Consider the following 19254-nt stretch of genomic DNA (forward strand, 5'->3'; position numbering starts at 1 on the left):
AACTTGTTCCTCCAAACAAATGCTTATGCCAGGTCCTGAATAGGTGCCGGCTAAGAGGTGGATCCTACAGTGTTTCTGTTCAGGTATCGGCTACTGTAGAGTGGGACAAGAGAGAAGGGTCACGTAGAGTGGGACAAGAGAGAAGGGTCACATGGTGTTCTAGCTGTTCAGGGGAGGGGTGGGGCCTGGGAAGGCTGCACAAAGGAGAGGGTCTGGCTGAGGTTCAAAGGTTCAGGAAGAGTCACCCAGGAGAGGGTGGAGGGTGTAACAAGTACAAAGAGCAGAGATGTGAGAGAGCTGGTCTAGTGAGGAAACTCAAGTCGTGTGGGGCTGGAACATGATGCTGGGAGAAGGAAGATGTGCAGGAGAGGAGTCTGATGAGGCCAACTAGATCCCGGGCCAGATGTGTAAGGCCTCCTAAGGTGCATCCTAAGAGCCATGGGGGCTATGGAGGGTGTTAAACAGGAGACAACGTGGCCAAGTTTGTTCTGTAGGAGATCACTCCAGTGCAGGTATGGAGCATGAAACTGGAAGTGGAAGCCTTGTGAGGAGGCTGCTGTGATCTGGGCGAGCAGCGCAGGGCAGAGGAGAGATCTGGAGAGAACTTGGTGACAGGTTGCAAGGAGAGGTGGGAGAGTGGAGGAGAAGGGAGCTGCGGAGAGCAGGAGGTCTAGGATGGAAGGTGAGAAGCTGAGGCGCTTTGTGCTTGAGGTTCTCTCTCTGGATCCTATCACTTGACCTCCGGGGATCCCCTGGTCGTAAAATCTACAGGAGTGCTGAGACTTCCTAAGCCTTGGCCTAAGAAGCTGCAATTTATAGGTTTGTTCTGTCTTTACAAGAGACATGGGGTGGTATCTATCAGCCTCTCTACCCACTCTCATGGTGGGACGGGGACACGCATGTACAGTGTGGGTATCCGCTCTGCACCAACTGGACTCCCTGAGACCAGCTTACTGAACAATCTGATGCTGAGACAGATGTACTCTCTCCAACACCAAACCCCACCTGTGGGCAGTACTACATCTGGCACCAGCCCTACCTGAGAGGGGGAAGCAGGTTAAATAGTCAGTGGTTACTGAGATTCTTCTGTGGAGCCCCAAAGTATAAAACAGGGCCTCTGCCTGCCTACCTACCTACCTATTTATTTACCTGCCAATTTATCTATTTAATTAATGTGGATCCACAAAGCAGTGTGGACTGGAGAGGGCTTTGTGGAGACAGCAGGACAAGAGGTGAAGAGAATGGTCCAGGTGAAGGCACGTGCATGAGCAGAGGCAGGCACGTGGAGGACCTGGTCTGGTCTGTGAGAAATCAGGAGGCAGAGGCCAGATTTCTTTCTTTTGAAAGAGTGTCAAAGGCCTGGGCTCTAGAAGCCACTGCAGGTTCTAACTGGGTGATGTGAAGGAACAGCAAGGCTGACAACATTATAGGGCATACTGGAGGGAGGAAAAGAGAGTCAGGAGACTGAGTGCAGGAGGCCACAGCTACAGTCCAGAGGGCAAGTCCGACCAGGTGAAGTGGGGAGATAAGAGATTCTGAAGAAATTCTTCCATATGGCTAGATTTAGACGGAAAAACCCAAACAACCCTAAGTCATCACAGGCTATGAGAAAAATCTGCCAGTCAAGGAATCCTTGGGAAGAGTGTTCAAAGAAATGCTGACACCCACTTGTAGGAGCACAAAGAAGGGAGCCTTTAAAGCAATGTGGAGGTAAAACGGTTAATGTTTGTATATGTTAGCTTCATATGTAACAGAGCAGAACTCCCACAATTTAATTGAAAGGTTAAAATTTGATTTTAAAATAATAGTGTGGAGGGGGCTTCCCTGGTGGCGCGGTGGTTGAGAATCTGCCTGCTAATGCAGGGGACACGGGTTCGAGCCCTGGTCTGGAAAGATCCCACATGCCGCAGAGCAGCTAGGCCCGTGAGCCACAACTACTGAGCCTGCGAGTCTGGAGCCTGTGCTCTGCGACAAGAGAGGCCGAGATAGTGAGAGGACGCGCACCGCGATGAAGAATGGCCCCCGCTTGCCACAACTAGAGAAAGCCCTCGCACAGAAACGAAGACCCAACACAGCAAAAATAAATAAATCAATTAATAAAATAATAGCGTGGAAAGAAGAAGTATCAACTCTCAAAGACTCAGATATGGCATCGTTTATTAAATACCTGCTATATACTACTTACTGTACTGGGTGCTTCACACCCATCATCTTGTCAATCCCTAACCCCCTGCACAGAGGCAAGTGAGTCAGAGACAAGAATCTAAGGCTCCTGCAAGGGAAGTGACTTTTCTGGGCTGTATCTCCGTGGATGGAGGAGGCAGGACCACACAGATCATGAAGCTCATAGCACCACCTCTATCTGAAAGAAATGCTTTTTTCCCCAGCTTCATACCTTTAAAATTTATGCAAATTTTAACACAAAACGAAGCTGACAGTGAAAGTGTTGACAGCAGGTGCAAAAAATGAGTATGACTCTGAAACAAGGTAAGCCATGTCAGAACCGCTGCTGGGGAAATCTCCCAGCAGCACTTGCAGCAGAGCCAGTGAGCTGCTTCCCTGCAGCCTCTGTCCACATGGCATTTCTGTGTGGAACAAAGTGGCGCAGTCTGCTCCAGACCTACTGCTTCGGTCCTGTCTGCCTGTCTGCAGGGCTGCCACAGCTTCGATGGCACTCTTGGAACACAAACAGCACCCCAGACACCCTGAGAGGGCACAAAAGGGGGACAGGTGCACAATTAGAAAGAGTAGGCTTGTGCTGGAAAAAGCCAGTCTCATCTAAGCCCTTATTCTTGCAGAAGAATGGCACTTCGGGCCTAACAACTGGTAAAGAAATAAAGGACTCACAAACAGTACAATATGAGAACCATGACAGACAGAAAGGCCACTGGCCTTCCTTGGGCCTCAGGTTCCAAGTACTTCCCCTCCAGCCATTGTCCCCTGCTATTATTTCAAGGCTGACCTTGGGCCTATGACCAGGTGTGCACCCAGCTGGGGTGCTCCAAAATGGGACCAGTGAATGCCGGAAATACTCTCATCCAAGGTCTATGTTTCCAGTGGGTAGGGGTTGCTGTTTCTTAAAGACAAAGCCAAACAAAAGCAAACCAAAACAAACCAGATCCTGTTCTGTTCTATGACGTTCGTTCCTAAGAAAACCTAACTAGCGGCCCAGTTTAAGTAAAATATTGGTATAACACACACACACACACACACACACACACACACACACACACAAGTGGGGCCTGCCCACCCAACAGTTTCAGGGTACTCTGATGTTTATAAGGTGTGGAAAACTGAAAATGATTTTATTTTGTATTAGCATTATTTCTAAACTGTCAAGGTGTTCACTTCAGGGCAAACACATATTACTTAGAGACTGCTGAACGTGCACTTCCACACACCAATCAAGGAGTCACCAAGGATTCCCCTGCCCTCTGAACACTATATGCTCTTACTGTATGTGCAGCACAGGCAATGAATGCCTCCTACATTCACTAAAGGTGAGCATGAGATAAATTTTATTGCTAGTGATATAACTGCATTCTTTTGGCTTTCCTGCCATTTTTCTAAGCTTTCCACTATAAAGGAGAAAAAAAGGGACCTCCATGGGGAAAAAAGGGAATGAATGCAAGATCCAGGCCACGATTTAAAGGCCCATATACAGGGAGTTCCCACGTGGTCCAGTGGTTAGGACTCCTCACTCTCACTGCCAAAGGCCAGGGTTCGATCCCTGGTCGGGGAACTAAGATCTTGCATGCCGTGTGGCTTGGCCAAAATAAACCATAAAAAAATAAAAATAAAGGTCAATATACAGTTTTTGGTAACTATAGCAACAACGAGCACTTATAAAGGCATTGTTCCAAGCGCCTGTCACTACACCTACAATCAGGATCCTCAGATTAGAAAGAAATTACTAAGAACCAGTCTGGAATCTGGCCATTCAATTGCTAATACTGAGGGTTAAGAGCGAAACAGCTTAATCCTCTTCCGGGTGTGTCTGTCATTACTTCACTCTGCATTCGCTGTCCACAATCCTGGAAGCATTACGCAGGACTTCCCAGGAAAGAGTCTGCCCAGGGAGGGGGTTATACATGCAGAGGCCATACGGGTTACTGAAGCAGAACCCAATAAAAACCAGAGCAAGGGGATACTGGGGTGTGAAGGAGTTAGATAAATAGTTTCTTGTTCACCTCCCGGTTCCTGCAGAGCCAATGCGTTCCTCTCTTACATACAATGGTATACCACACAATCCTCTGCCCCACCCTCAAAGCAAGACTACACGTATTCCCAACTAGCAGGCCACCAGATTTTGCAACTGTACTTCTGTAATTAACTGTGATTTCTATCTTCCACCTAGCCCCTATCTTGATATCGAAGGTGGTGGAGTTTCCTCCCAAGTTCAGAGATGGGCACTCCAGTTTGGGCTTGCCTGACTGCACGCCCACTGAAGCCAAAGAAGGCTGGCCTTGGCCTCCCTGAGAGGGCCAGAATCTGCGCTTATCTGTGAGGCTCTGAGGCCCTCTGCTGACTGCCTGCTGTAACTGTCAGTTCCTCGCTAGACCAGTAAGAAAATGGTCCTCAGAAACCTTCCCATCTCACTGCCATCTACAAGGCTTTCAATTTACTGAAAACACCCACATGCAGAGAAATACGCAATACAGCTTTATGTCATCTGAGCTCACGCAACGTAAATATTTTTATCCACATTTAATAAACAGCATCCACAATATTAAGGCTTGTGCCCAGTCTCAGGACGGGAACTAACATGGTCAAGATCTGCCCGAGATATCCTCCGACCAGCATCGCAGCCTCACCAAGTATGTACAGTTAATCTCATTCTACAGATGAGCACAGTGAGATTCAGACAGATTAAGGCAACTTGGGCTCCCCACACAACCCGGTGGTCAGGAGACTGGCTCTGGGCAGAAGTGGGTGGTCTGCCTCGGCCACTCACTGAACGGTGACTGTGGGCGAGCAGCTCATCTCCCAGCTTTAGTTTCCTCGTCTATGAAGGAGAGATAACAGAGTTACAGGACTGAATGAGACGCTGTACTTCTAGTACCCACAGGGTGGCGGCACCCAGCAGTAGACTAATAGACGTTTTAGCTGCTGCTCTGCCATCGCTATCATCACAGCCTGGGCCTCCAGGCCTCATGCCTGCCAAACACAGCTGCAGGAAAACCCTGCCCCATGGGGGGTGGGGGGTGGGGGGTGGGGGTGGGGGTCTAGAGCAATAACTTGAGTCGGAGAGGCCCCCTCATACAGAAGGTGGCAGAGCCTATTTTTGGACAGCAGGTTACCAAGTGAGAGCTGGTTTCTCTCACTTAAAAGGCAAAGGGAAATCGAGAGAACTGACAGAGCAATGAGCGCATTAAAGAACCAAAACCCAGGTCCATAGACACTGCTGAGGAAACTGAGGATGCTGCAGGTGGGCGGAGGATGAGCACCTGAAAACAACATGGGCAGTATGGTTGGCTTCCAGTTACTTTCCAATAACCCTGACCACACAGGGATTGGAACCCTGGGAAGAGCAACAGGGAAATTTATGGGAGCCACAAGTATATAATATTGAAAAGACTCAGTAAAGTTGCCAAATCTAAGAGTAGGAGAAATGAGATACACAGTGGGATGAATAATGATAACAGCTAACATTCACTGAGTGCCCATGGGCTAAACAGCTTACTTATATTAAGTCATTCAATCCTTACAGCCAATCTCTCAGGAGGGGGTTATTCTCCTCCCTATTTTCACAGTAGGGGAAACTGAGACAGAGGGTGAAGGGGGCTGTGTAAGGCCACACGACTAGCTGGTGGAGGGGCTGGGAATGAACGCAGGCAGTGGCAGTGCTGTTCCAGCCAGCCCCAGTGAAGAGTGCTGGACAAATTCTTTCGCCCCAGAATGGTGCAGCACAGAGAAAATACTATATAAAAAAATGGTGTATTTATTGATACATTAAAGACATGTATTTGGTGGAGCAGACTGTTAGGAAGCCAGAACTTGGGCGAGGCCTCCCAGTATTGGGAGAGCTGACCGGAGAGCCCCTTGACAGTTCTCCTTGCCTCCAGTTCCTGGGAGTTGAAGTCTTCACCAGATGCGCAGTTATTTGATAAGGCCTTAGCTCCAGGCGCTATGGCAACAGACCACAAAATCAAACCACTGAAATCAAGCAAGTGAAAGAACATTCCTGTTGTGGAATCTGCCAGTGGAATGTGCTGTTGCAGGATACAATTAAAAAAAAAAGGAAAGGAAAAATAGCCACCAGGAGAATGAGAGTATTAGTGTGAGTGTGTGCATTTTAAACAACTGGTCTTACAGAAACAGGAACAGGAGTGTCTTTAGAATTGCCCTTGGTGAGATACAACCTGAGCAGCTAGACCATCACACTGATAAAGAGCCAGCCCTCCCAACACACTTGGATGGATAAAGCCAGAACCTCAACTGTCCACAAAGCACGTTGGCCCGCTCATACCCACCTTTCTGCTGAGCTGCCAGAGCCCCAGGGCAGGGAGCACGGTGGCTCCGCCATCACTCTAAGGATGAAAGCAGCAGCGCTAACTGCACTGCATTGCTTGTGTGTGGCTGAGCTGCATCCTTACGCGGTCTTCTTACTGCCCTCCCTGCCTTCAATCTCTTCTCACTTTCAGTCCTTTTTTCAAACTGCTGCCAGAATAATCTTCTGAAAACCTTTATTTGATCATATCATCCCCTTTCCCACCCTGGATGGACCTGCTATTGTTAACAAGAAGACGCCCACACTCTTCCCACAAGGACTGTCCCCTTCACCAAATGGCTCACCACCGGCCACCGCCCCACCCTTCCCTCAGAAACACACCTTAAATATGCTGTGTCTTCTTCTGGGAGGCCTCTCCCCACTCCTCTGCCCTAGCTACCCAGCAGCCTTCCAGGTCCAATCCTAAAGTCACTTCTATAATGTTTCCTCAACTCTCCCAGGCAAAACCAGCAGTCCCCTCTCATCCACTCCCTCGCCAGCTGACACGCCAGGCTCTGAGGCTCTCCCACGCAGGCAGGATCGGTGGTGCCCGGCTCTACTCTGGCTCTGACAGCTTCCCTAAGTGGTAGGCCTGCATATCCGACTGGCTCTTCAACATTTCCGCCTGGAGGTCTAAAAGGCATCACAGACACGTCTGAAACACAAAGTTTGATCCCCTCACCTCCCCACAAAGCTGTTCTTAGTCTCCTCTGTATCACTAAGGGACACCACCACCCACTAGCTGCGCAAGCAAAAACCCTGGATTCCTCCTTTTTCTTCACCCCCCCCCCCCAACTTATCCCACCAGCCAGTCCTCTCAGCTCTACCTCAAACCCACCCACTCTCATGTTTCCCAAAGCCTAAATCCAGAATCACTGCTAGCCTGGAACCTGTAGTGCTGGAAGAACCAGAATCTAAACCAAAAATAAATAAATAAAATTTAAAAAAAGGATGCTACAAAGGTGACCAAAGGTGACAAACTCCCTGAGCCAACAGCAACCAGGATGGAACACGTGCACCCACTCTCACAATGACGGGTTCACAGGCACATCCGATGTATGTATGTATGTATTTATTTATTTATGGCTGCGTTGGGTCTTCGCTGCTGTGCGCGGGCTTTCTCTAGTTGTGGCAAGCGGGGTCTACTCTTTATCACAGTGCACGGGCTTCTCATTGCAGTGGCTTCTCTTGTTGCGGAGCAGGGGCTCTAGGCTTCAGCAGATGTGGCACGCGGGCTCAGTAGTGGCTCGCAGGCTTAGCTGCTCCGTGGCATGTGGGATCTTCCCTGACCAGGGCTTGAACCTGTGTCCCCTGCATCGGCAGGTGGATTCTTAACCACTGTGCCACCAGGGAAGGCCCCATCAGTTTGTTTTGGTTCTTCTCATGCTGTTTCTTTACTCCAGCAGCTTCTCTCCTCACGGCAGGGACAATCAAGAAACGCCTGCACTAAAATGCAAGCACAACTGTCCACTCAGAGAAGGACAACTGAGACCAGAGTGGGTGTCACGCTGCCAGGACAAACTCTGTACCGATGTGCTGGCCTATACTTGCTTTTGCTCAAATCTGGACTCCGAAAATTCCTGTTTTGTCTTGAAATCCTCCGGAATCACCTCAAAGGCTACTTCACAAAGCAGCCCTTCAAAGGTGTCAGTGCCTCTCTGAAGGGCAGCCAGGCAGCATGTGTCACTGTTCAGCCTGGGGCAGCCAGTCTCTGTGCTGAAGAACAGATGACATTTTTCCTTTTAAAATAAGCAGCATGTACTGGAGGAAAGATAACCATATACAATCCTGGAAAGAAATCTGGAACTATGTCTTAAGAGTCTTAAGAAAATTGATTCTCTTGGGCCCAGGAGTCCTACTCTAGAGATCTATCCTCATGAATAATTCTAAAAAAGAGAAGGCTTTACATACAAGGCCGTGCACTGCACTGTTTGCAGCAGCAAAAAGCGGAAAGCCTCCTGCATTTCCAGCTCAGGGGTGCATGGGAATAAGCTGAAGCACATCTGATTGATGGAATGACAGCCATCCATGACACATGTTTACACATGGTTAGAGAACGCAAAAAGTGCTTACGTTATGTTGAGTAAAAAAGCAAGGCACAGCAGTGCACATACGGAATGACTACAATCATGGCAAAAAGCAAATGCCAGCCCGCAGGCTAAAGGTGCAGCACCGCACGGCAGAGCAGAGGGTCAGAGCGATCTGTGTGACCCTGAGGAAGTCCTGGCCTCTCTGCTTCCGCAGAAAACGGGGAAACAAAAACAAAACAAAAACGGAGAAAACAAGTACCTGGCAGGATTTCTGTAAACATAAATGAGAAATGTGTGTGCTCAATAACCAACAGCTGCTGTTCTTACGTAGCAACAAGAGAGCCTGGTGGTGCTGCCTCACTCCTCATCACACCCTGAGCAGGTACCACATTATCTCCACTCTCCCTGTAAAGACTCCAAGGTCACAGGCACTCAGGCACTGTGATCTTAACTGCTTCACTAGAACTTTCTAAACAGACACTCGAGCCTCAGTCCTGGCTCTGCCATTTACAGGTGTGCACTTAACCCCTGAGCCTCAGTGTCCCCATTTGGTAAACTGGGAATGATGATGATGCCTTTCAGGGTTACTCTGAGGACTGGTAAGAGTTTTCAGGGTGCTGAGCACAGCAGTAGATAATCAATGAGCGATACAGTTATTATTGGGGGAAGTGGGTGGCAATCATATTAGTGTCTTGGGATAGAATCTGTACAAAGCTCATGATGAGCCGAGCAGAGTTTATAGCCTAATTACTCTGGCCATTACCACAGAGACAAGTGAGAGACAGGATTTTCTAACTTAATTCCGGATGGGGACAGGGGTAGTTTTTGTTTAAAGAAAAATTGCAGGGCTTCCCTGGTGGCACAGCGGTTAAGAATCTGCCTGACAATGCAGGGGACATGGGTTCGAGCCCTGGTCCGGGAAGATCCCGCACGCCGCGGGGCAACTAAACCCATGTGCCACTACTACTGAGCCTGCGCTCTAGAGCCCGCGAGCCACAACTACTGAAGCCCGCGCGCCTAGAGCCTGTGCTCCGCAACAAGAGAAGCCACTGCAACGAGAAGCCCACACACCACAACGAAGGGCAGCCCCCCGCTTGCCACAACTAGAGTAAGCCCACGTGCAGCAACGAAGGCCCAATGCAGCCAAAAATAAATTTAAAAAAAAAGAAAAATTGCAACACTATGATATGACAAGTGACATATGGTGAGAAGGCCGCCATGGCTGAGTTAAGGCCTAGATAAAAGTAGACAGTGATGTGTGAAGAACAAGTGGGCAGAGAAGCAGTTCAGCCTGGCCAGTGTTTGGCTCTGATTTGTGATGGCCGAACATGTGTTTCCATTAGCTGGGCTTTCTAAGTGGGAGTCTGCATTAAAAAAAAAAATCCTGAGGGACTTCCCTGGTGGCACAGTGGTTAACACTCTGCGCTCCCAATGCGGGGGCGCCCAGGTTCGATTCCTGGTCGGGGAACTGGATACCATGTGCATGCTACAGCTGGGAGTTTGCATGAAGCAACTAAGGAGATCACGTGGAGCAACAAAGGAACCCTTGAGCTGCAACTAAGGGGCCCACCTGCCACAACCAAGTCCCAGCACAACCAACTGAACTAAAAAAAAAAAAAACCCTGAGGTTGAAAGTACTTCCAGACTTTGTTATCCCTGACCTGCTTGTGCAGGAGCACCAGCCACCACTCCTGTTGTACAACGCTCCCTGGGGTTTCTGGAAATTCCAGCTTGGCTTACGTCGGTGGCAGCGAAGATCACCCCGAGTGGTCGTGTAGCGTCCCCAAGTTGCCCTCAGGCCTGGGTGCCTGTGCCCCGCCTATGGAGCAGAGGGGGAGAAAGGGGGCGCTACTGATTTCTTAACAGCTATTCCAATGGGCTCCCAAGCAACATCTGTCCAAAAGGCACCTCACAAATAGGAAGGAAGAACGAAGCTTTTACTTTTGCATGGTTCCTTCCTTTAGCAAATCAAATGGTGCGCCTTATTTTTTTTTTTTTGAGGTGGCTAAAGAAGTCAATGAAGCACCTTGCTTAGCTCCCCCAAGAAGGAAAAGTGGGCTCCTGCTGGGGCCATCTGCACTGCTCCCCACCCACAGGCCCCACACCCGTTCCTGCCGAGGCGCATGTGGACGAGGCTGCTGGGGACTGCTGAGGTGAGTCCCACACCGGGCGAAGCCAGCTTCTGCTGGCCAGACCTCTGTCTCCCTTCCACCCGTGCCACTGGCTGCTCATGCCACACTCTGCTTCCTACAGCGAGCCAGACCACAGCAGAAAGAGGAGTGAGCCTTCATTCACTGGACTCGGGCTGTAGGAACCAAGGAAATACCCTGATTGTCACCCACTGCAGATGTGTGGACACGGGGTGGCTCCCCTGGTGGAGGTGGCTTGAGATGAAAAGGAGTACAGTGACCTTCAACAGCCACTCCTCCTCCGTGCCCCACAGGCTCCCTGACCTCCTCTGCCTTCAGAACTAGATGCGACTAATGTTAGGAGAGGGGGACTCCCACTGGCCCCCGTCTGGGGTCTGGGCTCTTTTGTGGGCCTGGGCCTACTCCTCCCCTCCCCATAGGCCACCAAGGTTGAAGGACCCAGGGTGCAAGGAAGGACTTTTTTAAGTCTGGGAGAGCAGGGCCACAGAAACTGTTCTGTTACTGGACACTAAGGAATGTACACTAAACATTACTACTTTGAAAATACAGCCAGCTACAAGATGAACTCCACAGGGGCGAATTCTATTACCTTTCCTCTTTCCACCCAAAATCAAAAGGACAAAGTGACGAGCTGAAAATGAGAGGGAAGGTATGCAGTGGGAGGGAAATAAACAGCCAAAAGCTGAACCTGACAGAAGTCATGGTTCAGCCACTCTTCTCTCACAGTTGCATCCAAATGGCAAGTCACCAAGGCTGCAAACATCTATCTCAGGAGTAATTAAATCAAATTAATCTCAGGAAAAGAGCTTTAAATGTTCAAAGCCCCATTAATGCTCATACCTTGTAATTAAATACGTATGTTAAGAAGGCTTGGACAAAAGCAAAACATTTTCAAATGTGAATTCTTTACATTCACAGCATTATAATGCACTCTAAGTACTGATCTTGTAGAAAACTATGTAAAAAATTTAGTGAAGCACACTGTAAAAACATGGCAGAAAGAACGCAGATACAATCTCAGTCCATACTGAGCTTTAGAAAAATGTGCCTTGATAAACATCTTCACTTTTAAGGCTCCACATAAGTTATCCAGTGATAATCTCCACTTAGTTTTTTAACTCTCCCTGATCCTTGCCCCTCTGGATCCTGAGGCGGCAGCCCTCACATGCATCTTGGAAAAGTTCTTTGCTTCTGCTCTCCTGGGATCTTCTACTTTACTTCCTTGTTCATGTCAATCTTCCAGGGTTAACCTTCTCTTTGATAATCAACCATGAAAGAGACTGGTCACCCCAACACACTGTGTGTCTTGAAGGGAAGGTATCCAATCTTCCATTTCTAAAAAAGCGTGTACTTGTCAAAAATCTCAAGAACACTACTGCTGCCACGTGGTCTCTGAACAGCTCTTGACTCCTTTGTCAAAGTGCTCTCACCTCACAGAACCTCATTTGCTTCTCACAGCCACCCTGAGAGAAGGTGGAATAGGAATTACACGTCCATCTTTCTGATGAGGAGAGTCAGAGTAAAAGACTTGCTGACAGTCACACAGTAAGCAGTTTACAGTCTGAATGTTATCAGTTCTCTGATTAAGTGCTACTGGTTAGAACCGCTGGTGCCTCCAGGAAAGGCTGTCACAATGTAGACCAAATCATCTACAAAAGGCTCCCATGATTTGTCTAAATTGCTTGGTTCTGTTGCAACTGTAGTTATCAATTCTTTCTTAAAAAATACTGTGAGTTGGAGTTATGGACTGAATGTCTGTGTCCTTGGATAACTCATACATTGAAATCCTAACCCCCAATGTGATGGTATTAGGAGGTAGGGCCTTTGAAGGCCATGAGGGTGGAGTGCTCATGAATGGGATTCATTATAAGGAGAGACAGGAGAACCTGTTCCTTCTGCTCTTTGTCATGTAATGATATATAGAGAAGATGTCCATCTGCAAACCAAGAAGAGGGCCCTCACCAGAACTCAATCTGCCAGCACCTTGATCTTAGACTTCCCAGCCTCTAGAACTGTAAGAAGTAATGCTGGTTGTTTAAGCCACCCGGTCTATGGTAATTTGTTATAGCAGCCTGAGCTAAGATGGCTGAGTTTGGAAAACTTAACAAAGTTTTCAAAGACAGGGATATCTGCGGTAAAGGAATTTTACCTATAGAAGATCTTAAAAAACAAAAGCAGAAGCCCTGATTATTCCAACTGGATTCATTACCATGGTCAACTGAATATATCTGTCAGGAATACCAGGTTTCAAATCAAAACCTCGAAATTAAGGGAAGAGGCAGAGTTTTCAGAAACCAAAGAAAGAGTATACTCGTATCTAATTTTTGGACAAAGATACTGTGGAAGGATTGTCACACTGACACCAGTGGATCTAAATGACATTTTAAAGTTTCTTCTAGGTCCAAAAGTCTGTGTGAAGCTCCTCTGCCCCTTGAAAGATTCTAAGGTAAGTAGATCTCACCCCAGAGGAGGAAGCCAAGTGATCCAGCAACATCATTTCAGAGAAGACTGAAGTAGAGAAACCAAATGCCTCAAATGAGGAGGAATCAAGAACAGTAAAAACCTCGTCTTTTGTTTATTTCCCAAGTCCGAGGGGAGGGAGAAGATAAATGGACCTACCCACATTTTCAAGGACTTAAAAGATTAAAGGTGCTGTCTCAGAATTTTACTAATATCCCTTCCTTCAATCCTCAGATAGCCCGGACAGAATGTCATCATATCCACTTCACATATGAGGAAACCATGTTACTTAGAAATTGAAGGACTTGCCTAGTTTACATAGGTTATGCCCAGGATTCTCAAAGTTACACTACAATTAACTTCCTATCATACTCTTTCCCTTGTTTTCTAGCAGGAAAAAACAGCTGTTCTGACAATTTTACTTATGTCTGATAAAAGGTCCTGGCTTTTGGAAATGAAACTAAAGAGATGACTGGAGCAGTAAATAAATATCAGAGAACAGATCTTTGTTCAATGAACAAAGTCTTTGTGTTCTGTTCCCTGAGAAAACTTAATATTTATTTTATTTAATTTATTTATTTTATTTTTGGCCTCACCGGTGGCATGCAGGATATCTTAGTTCCCCGACCAGGGATCGAACCTGTGCCCCCTGCATTGGGAGCATGGAGTCTTAATCACTGGACCGCAGGGAAGTCCCCAAAACATTTATTTTAATGTCAAAAGTTTTTGCCTAGTGAATTTCACTTACTTCTGACACAGCTCCAGGTCTAACAGACGGAGGGAGCACTTCAGTTCAAGTGAAGAAAATGGAACTTCACTGTCTACATTGTCTGAAGCTCTGCCAAGCTTTCCTGGAAGAGTCACGAGAGTATTCTTAACAGAAGACATTCCTGCTTCCAGTCCTGGATTCCTACAGCTGGCCAGCGAGGGCACCAGGCTTTCATTTTGCTGTTAAAAGCACAGAATTGTGTAAAACCGAGATAATTCTGGCAATGCTTACCTTCTTTCAATTATTTTTATATTGAGAGAAAAAGTAGAGTAAAAAGCTATGAAAAGTATAAGCAGACGGTAAATGAAGTAGGGTGAAAACTACTTAATATGACACATTCACATTTTCAGAAACTATGAAGAAAGAGAAGGAGGAGCTACCGACCCGTTCATTCCAAACAGACTAAACGTCAGGGGAAAAAGTGGTCAGCTGAAGCTCAGAATTCTATGCTGGGGTAGTTTTTGTTTTTTAAATCTCTGTGGACACCGGTCAAAGAAAAAAAAATACATGTACATGCTGAGAAATACAAAAAGGCCTAATGAGTGAAAGCCTGTGTTTCATTTCAGAAAAAAAGCTCACACTGCACCCATTTTACCTTGCTTTTTACACTCGACAGTGCACTTCTTGGAGAGATTCCCTGATCAGTACTTATAGATCTTTCTTATATATATATATATTTTGGAATGGGTTATGAAAAATTTTGCTGGTTACTCTAGCAGTGGGCCAATTCTCAATTTATCCATCTTACTTTCTTATCAACAAAAGAGTTGTTTTTTTAAAAAATTTATTTATTTTTATTTATTCTATTTTTGGTTGCCTTGGGTCTTTGTTGCTGCACACAGGCTTTCTCCAGTTGCGGCGAGCAGAGGCTACTCTTCGCTGTGGTGCGCAGGCTTCTCATTGCAGTGATTTCTCTTGCTGCGGGGCACAGGCTCTAGGCACGCGGGCTTCAGTAGTTGCGGTGCATAAGTTTCAGTAGTTGTGGCTCACAGGCTCTAGAGCGCAGGCTCAGTAGTTGTGGCGCACGGGCTTAGTTGCTCCACGGCATGTGGGATCTTCCCACACCAGGGCTTGAATCCGTATCCCCTGCATTGGCAGGCGGATTCTTAACCACTGCACCACCAGGGAAGCCAAAAAGCGTTGCTTTTGATAAAGTATGACTCAGGCTCCTAAATGAAGACAACAGTCAACATTACTATGCAGATCGCTGTTTTTTTTTTCAGATCGCTGTTTTTTAATCATCTTTTTTTTTTTTGCTGGGCTGTGCAGCTTGCAGAATCTTAGTTCCCTGACCAGGAATTGAACCCAGGCCCCGGCAGTGAAAGTGCTGAGTCCTAACCGCTGGACGGCCAGGGAATTCCCAGATCACTGCTTTTTAAAGTAAAAATTTAAGAGATTCTGAATTCAAATGTTGACTGAGAGACCAGAAAAACAAACAAATGAAAACATTCGAAGAACTGGATTAAGGAAACAACCTTTCTTCCTTAAGTGGATCTGCCGTGGCTCCATCCCTCATGTCAAGACCTTAAGACAAAATAAGTTCCTGGGATGTAGCACCACCACCAGGACCACTCATGCCCACTGGGAGAGCTGGGGGCGTGGAACTGGAAGGAGTGCCTGCCCTCCCGTGCGGCCTGCTTCAGCATCGTGCTGGTGTGTGAGATGTGGGAAAAGCGAGAGGATTTACTTTCAGTTTTGAGAACCATGATTCATTCTCCCTACATTCTCTCAATTCTAGCTGCATTTTTAGTATTAAAAAAGAAAGAAAAAGAAAAGAGAGGCAGATCATGAAGCAGGGAACATAGAAGCCCACATCCTTTCAGTTCTACCATCAAATGATTAATAACTGCTCACTTTCGTGAAGCTGTTTTCTTTCCAAGAAAAATATAAGCTTTGTGTCCTCTCAAAATGGTTTTTCCTGCTTTTCAACAATTAAAAAACATTATTTCAAAGTAGTTTTCCTTTTCTCCTGGACTCAGGGTTGTAATTGCATGATAGCACACTTGAGTAAAATAATTTAGAAATGAAGCGTTCAAGAAAATGATACATGAAGGGGCAGGTAACCCACGTTTGCAGAGCTCAACTGTCTTACGGTTTACTCTTACCTTTGAAGTCCCTTTCTACTTCCTCGTACTCTAGAAGACATGGTCAGTGTTCCTCAGAAGCTGGGCAGGCTTTTGATTAGAGATCAGTTTGCTAAGGTTCCCCAGGTGACATTAAAGGCGGCTCCAGCGGCATGAAATTCTCCTCTCCCTGAAGCAACAACGGGAGGAGGTGCTGTCCTCACCTCTCACAGAAACCACACCAGCTCACAGGGGCCGTCAACCAAACACGCCCTCGCATAAGCAGGGCTCCGTTCCACAGGGAAGAAGGGGGGCTGCTGGCCCCTGCCCTTTGGTAACGCTCTGCCGCCCAGTCTTTTGTACCTTAGGTAAGTGCACGTGCTCGTTCTGCCAAGCTTACATTTCCCAACAACACCGACGTGTCACATTTGCGCGAAGCTGGGATCTGGGGGCTGGAGGGAGACTTAACTCACGTAGGCAGACTCAGACCTGGAGGTGAAGGGCTGATGCCAGCACACGGCACATGGCCAAGCGAGGGCGGAAGCCGGTTCCCCGCAGTCTCTCTGCAACGCCTCTCCTGCCACATTAACACAGTCCTGTCCGGCTCATACCACCAGCGCACAAAGAGCTCGCTTTCAAAGGGGTTGTTCTGCCATGATAAGAGTTTTGGATGTTTCAAAGTTCCGACAGAAACGCACCCTCTTCTCTAACCCTGTGCACAGACAGTGAGACTGGGGTGACCGATGTGATGTTAAGAGCACTTCCCCTTCCACCAACAGGGTCTCTGCTGGGTCGGCTTATGGTGAAGATCCACCTCTACCCTCAACAAACAGCACAGACACCGAGCAATTTTGCCTGACAGCAGTATTTTATTGTTATGACACCGTCTTGTGACCCACTTTACTCCCTGCTCCTTACTTCTCGGTTATAAGCAGTAATTAGTAATGTCAGTGTTCTGGCTGGATTGCTCCAGGCCCATTAATAATGCAAGAGCAGGAACAGGATGAATGCATAAATGTGCAACAGAGGTTTCAAGGTTAAAAGCAGTAATGGGGAGAGCTGGGGGGAGGCAGGCGGTGTTGGCAGAAGAGGAAAGCGTGTGTGTGTGTGGTGTGTGTGTATGGTGTGTGTAAGAGAGAGAGAGTGAGTGAGAGAGAGAGAGAGAGAGAGAGAGAAGCAGGGAGGGTGTGGGGGAGAGAGGTGATGGGGAGTTTTAAATTTATTTTTTACAACGTCCAGCTTCCCTTTAGGGGCAGTATGTACGGCGAAGCACTTCTCAGTGTCCTTCATCAAGCTGAGTATAGTTTCTCCTCTCCTCTGGAGTGGACACATGCCTCTGGCCACCTGGTGGGGAGGGCGTCAGTGCTAAGTCTCAGGCACTGAAGAGTTACCAGTATATGAAATTGAGGTCAGAGGAAACTATGCCAGTATCTTTCAAACACCTTTCTGGTGTTTTAAATGACTTATAAAAGGCAATGCCTGCTTGTTCAGCAAAACTGGTACCTTCCCACTTAAGCTTTTACAGGAAAGTCAAGACAAGTGATGCAGAACAGGTCCCGGTCTGGCAGCCAGGTACCCCTTCAGTGCAAGAGACAGAAGACGATGTTGTTGCAACTGCTCCCCCATCTCTGCAAATCTCCATCCCACCCTGTTTCCAAGGGGGGATTTCAAAAGGTACGATATCCAACATTCCTAAACAGATCTTTGTATTAGAACCGAATGACAGCAAACAAGCCTGCAAATTAGGAGAGGGAGAGGATGAGCATGGCTATCTGAAAAACATTTGCTTAGGAGATGGGGGAGGGGGCCCTGAAGCAAGGTGGACAGCCATCTGTGACTCCTGAGCTGTTTACAGCTACATTACCTTCTAAGCAGACACAACCTTTCACTTGTCCCTCACATACCAAAAGTGAACTGCTTTACATACTAGGAAAGTAACAACTTTCTCTGCTGGTTTCACAACCAAAACCAGACATTTTAAAAGCCGGTGATAGCAATGCTTGGGTGAATCAGAACCCATCCTTACTTGTTAGTCAGAAATAGTCTCTGTGGGAAAAGGAAGCAGCTGGAAGCAGCCTTGAATCATAGTTACTGAAAGCTGTATCTATTCCCACGGGGCTCTGACTTCTGTGCCAAGGTTTTCTCACTGGCAGCATACGGTTCTGTGTGCTAGAGATGGGGCTCCTGCAGAAAGGCCAGCGAGAAGAAAGGCAGAGCTGCCAGAGTTCCAGCTCTTTCCACTGGCCACAAAATTGCATCACGTCACCTACAACCTGAGGCAAAGCACTCCTTTTGAGGGTGGTGAAGTCAGCCCTCACAGGGATCCAGGAGAAAGGTTTATGGGTTTGAAAATATACAAGCATGTTTTTAAAATCACATGTCTATCATTCTTTTCAAGTTCCCTAAAAACAAATAAAATAAAATCCTTTTGTTTTAAAAGTTCAGAGATGACTGGGTTGATGAAAATGGGTGCAGTTATTTTTTAATTGGAAAAGTAGTACACGCACAGTACTCCCCCTCTCCCGCCTTACCCTCAGAGTAAGCCTCCCCCAAAGCAATTCCCTGTAACCAACTTCTTACTTATCCTTCCACACAGATTTTATTCACATGTTGGCACCCATCTCCTCCTCCTCCCATGTGAGACCCAGATATAAGCATACAATACCCACTGTTCTACACCTTGTTTTATTTTAATTTTTTTACTTAATACATCTTGGTGATAGCTCCAGATTGGCACAACTGGACCCATGTCATTCTCTTTAATGCTATGGTGTACCGGTTCACAAGTCAAATCTGTTCTGTTGCCTCTCTTTGTAAATATAATCTTAACTGGATCACAGCCACGTTCATTTGTTCACATATTGTCTACGGTTGCTTGCAAGCTACAAAGGCAAAGCTGAGCAGCTCTGACAGATTTATATGGTCCAAAAAGACTAAAATATTTACTATCTTGCCCTTTACAAAAAAGTTTGCCAACCCCTGGTGTATGCCATTGTATGAATGTCCATATGTAATCTGTTCCCTGTTGATGAACATTCAAGTGGAAAATGGGTATCCTTAAGAATAAAATTAAACTGTAAACGCTAAGAGGCACTAAGGATGAGGATGAAAGAGCAGGAACTAGCTGGAGGAAGCTGGCATGAAGAAGCAGGCGTAAAGAGGGAACTGCAGGGCAAGCTACAGCCTCCCAAAGTGTTACTTCCTTTTTTTAGAGGAAGTAAGAGGCAAACTGTAGGTCTTTTGATAAAAGGAAATTCCCCTTTGCTGTATCAAAGCTACTCCCTGTGTTTGT

General features: G+C 47.0%; 1 protein-coding gene across 13 annotated transcripts in view; it reads right to left on the reverse strand.

Moving 5' to 3' along the window:
• RNF216 (ring finger protein 216) overlaps positions 1–19254 on the reverse strand; it is a 172450-nt gene that overhangs the window by 57987 nt on the left and 95209 nt on the right. The window contains exons 14-16 of one of the 13 annotated variants that reach the window (XR_010934749.1): positions 16005–17697; positions 13879–15068; positions 5696–8206 (exon numbers count right to left, since the gene is read on the reverse strand). The exons of 6 other annotated variants lie outside the window; for them this stretch is intronic. Coding sequence is in view for 4 of the 7 variants with exons in the window: in XM_067705431.1 (XP_067561532.1) it covers positions 2250–2705 (456 nt within the window). In the remaining 3 variants the exon portion in view is untranslated. Of the gene's footprint in view, positions 1–2036; positions 2706–5695; positions 8207–13754; positions 15069–15115; positions 17698–19254 lie in introns of those variants that run through there. 6 more of the 13 variants (XR_010934750.1, XR_010934748.1, XM_067705431.1 and 3 more) reach the window with 6 other exon arrangements.

The sequence above is a fragment of the Pseudorca crassidens genome, chromosome 15 (genome assembly GCF_039906515.1).
Source record: "Pseudorca crassidens isolate mPseCra1 chromosome 15, mPseCra1.hap1, whole genome shotgun sequence".
Taxonomy (NCBI): Eukaryota; Metazoa; Chordata; class Mammalia; order Artiodactyla; family Delphinidae; genus Pseudorca; species Pseudorca crassidens.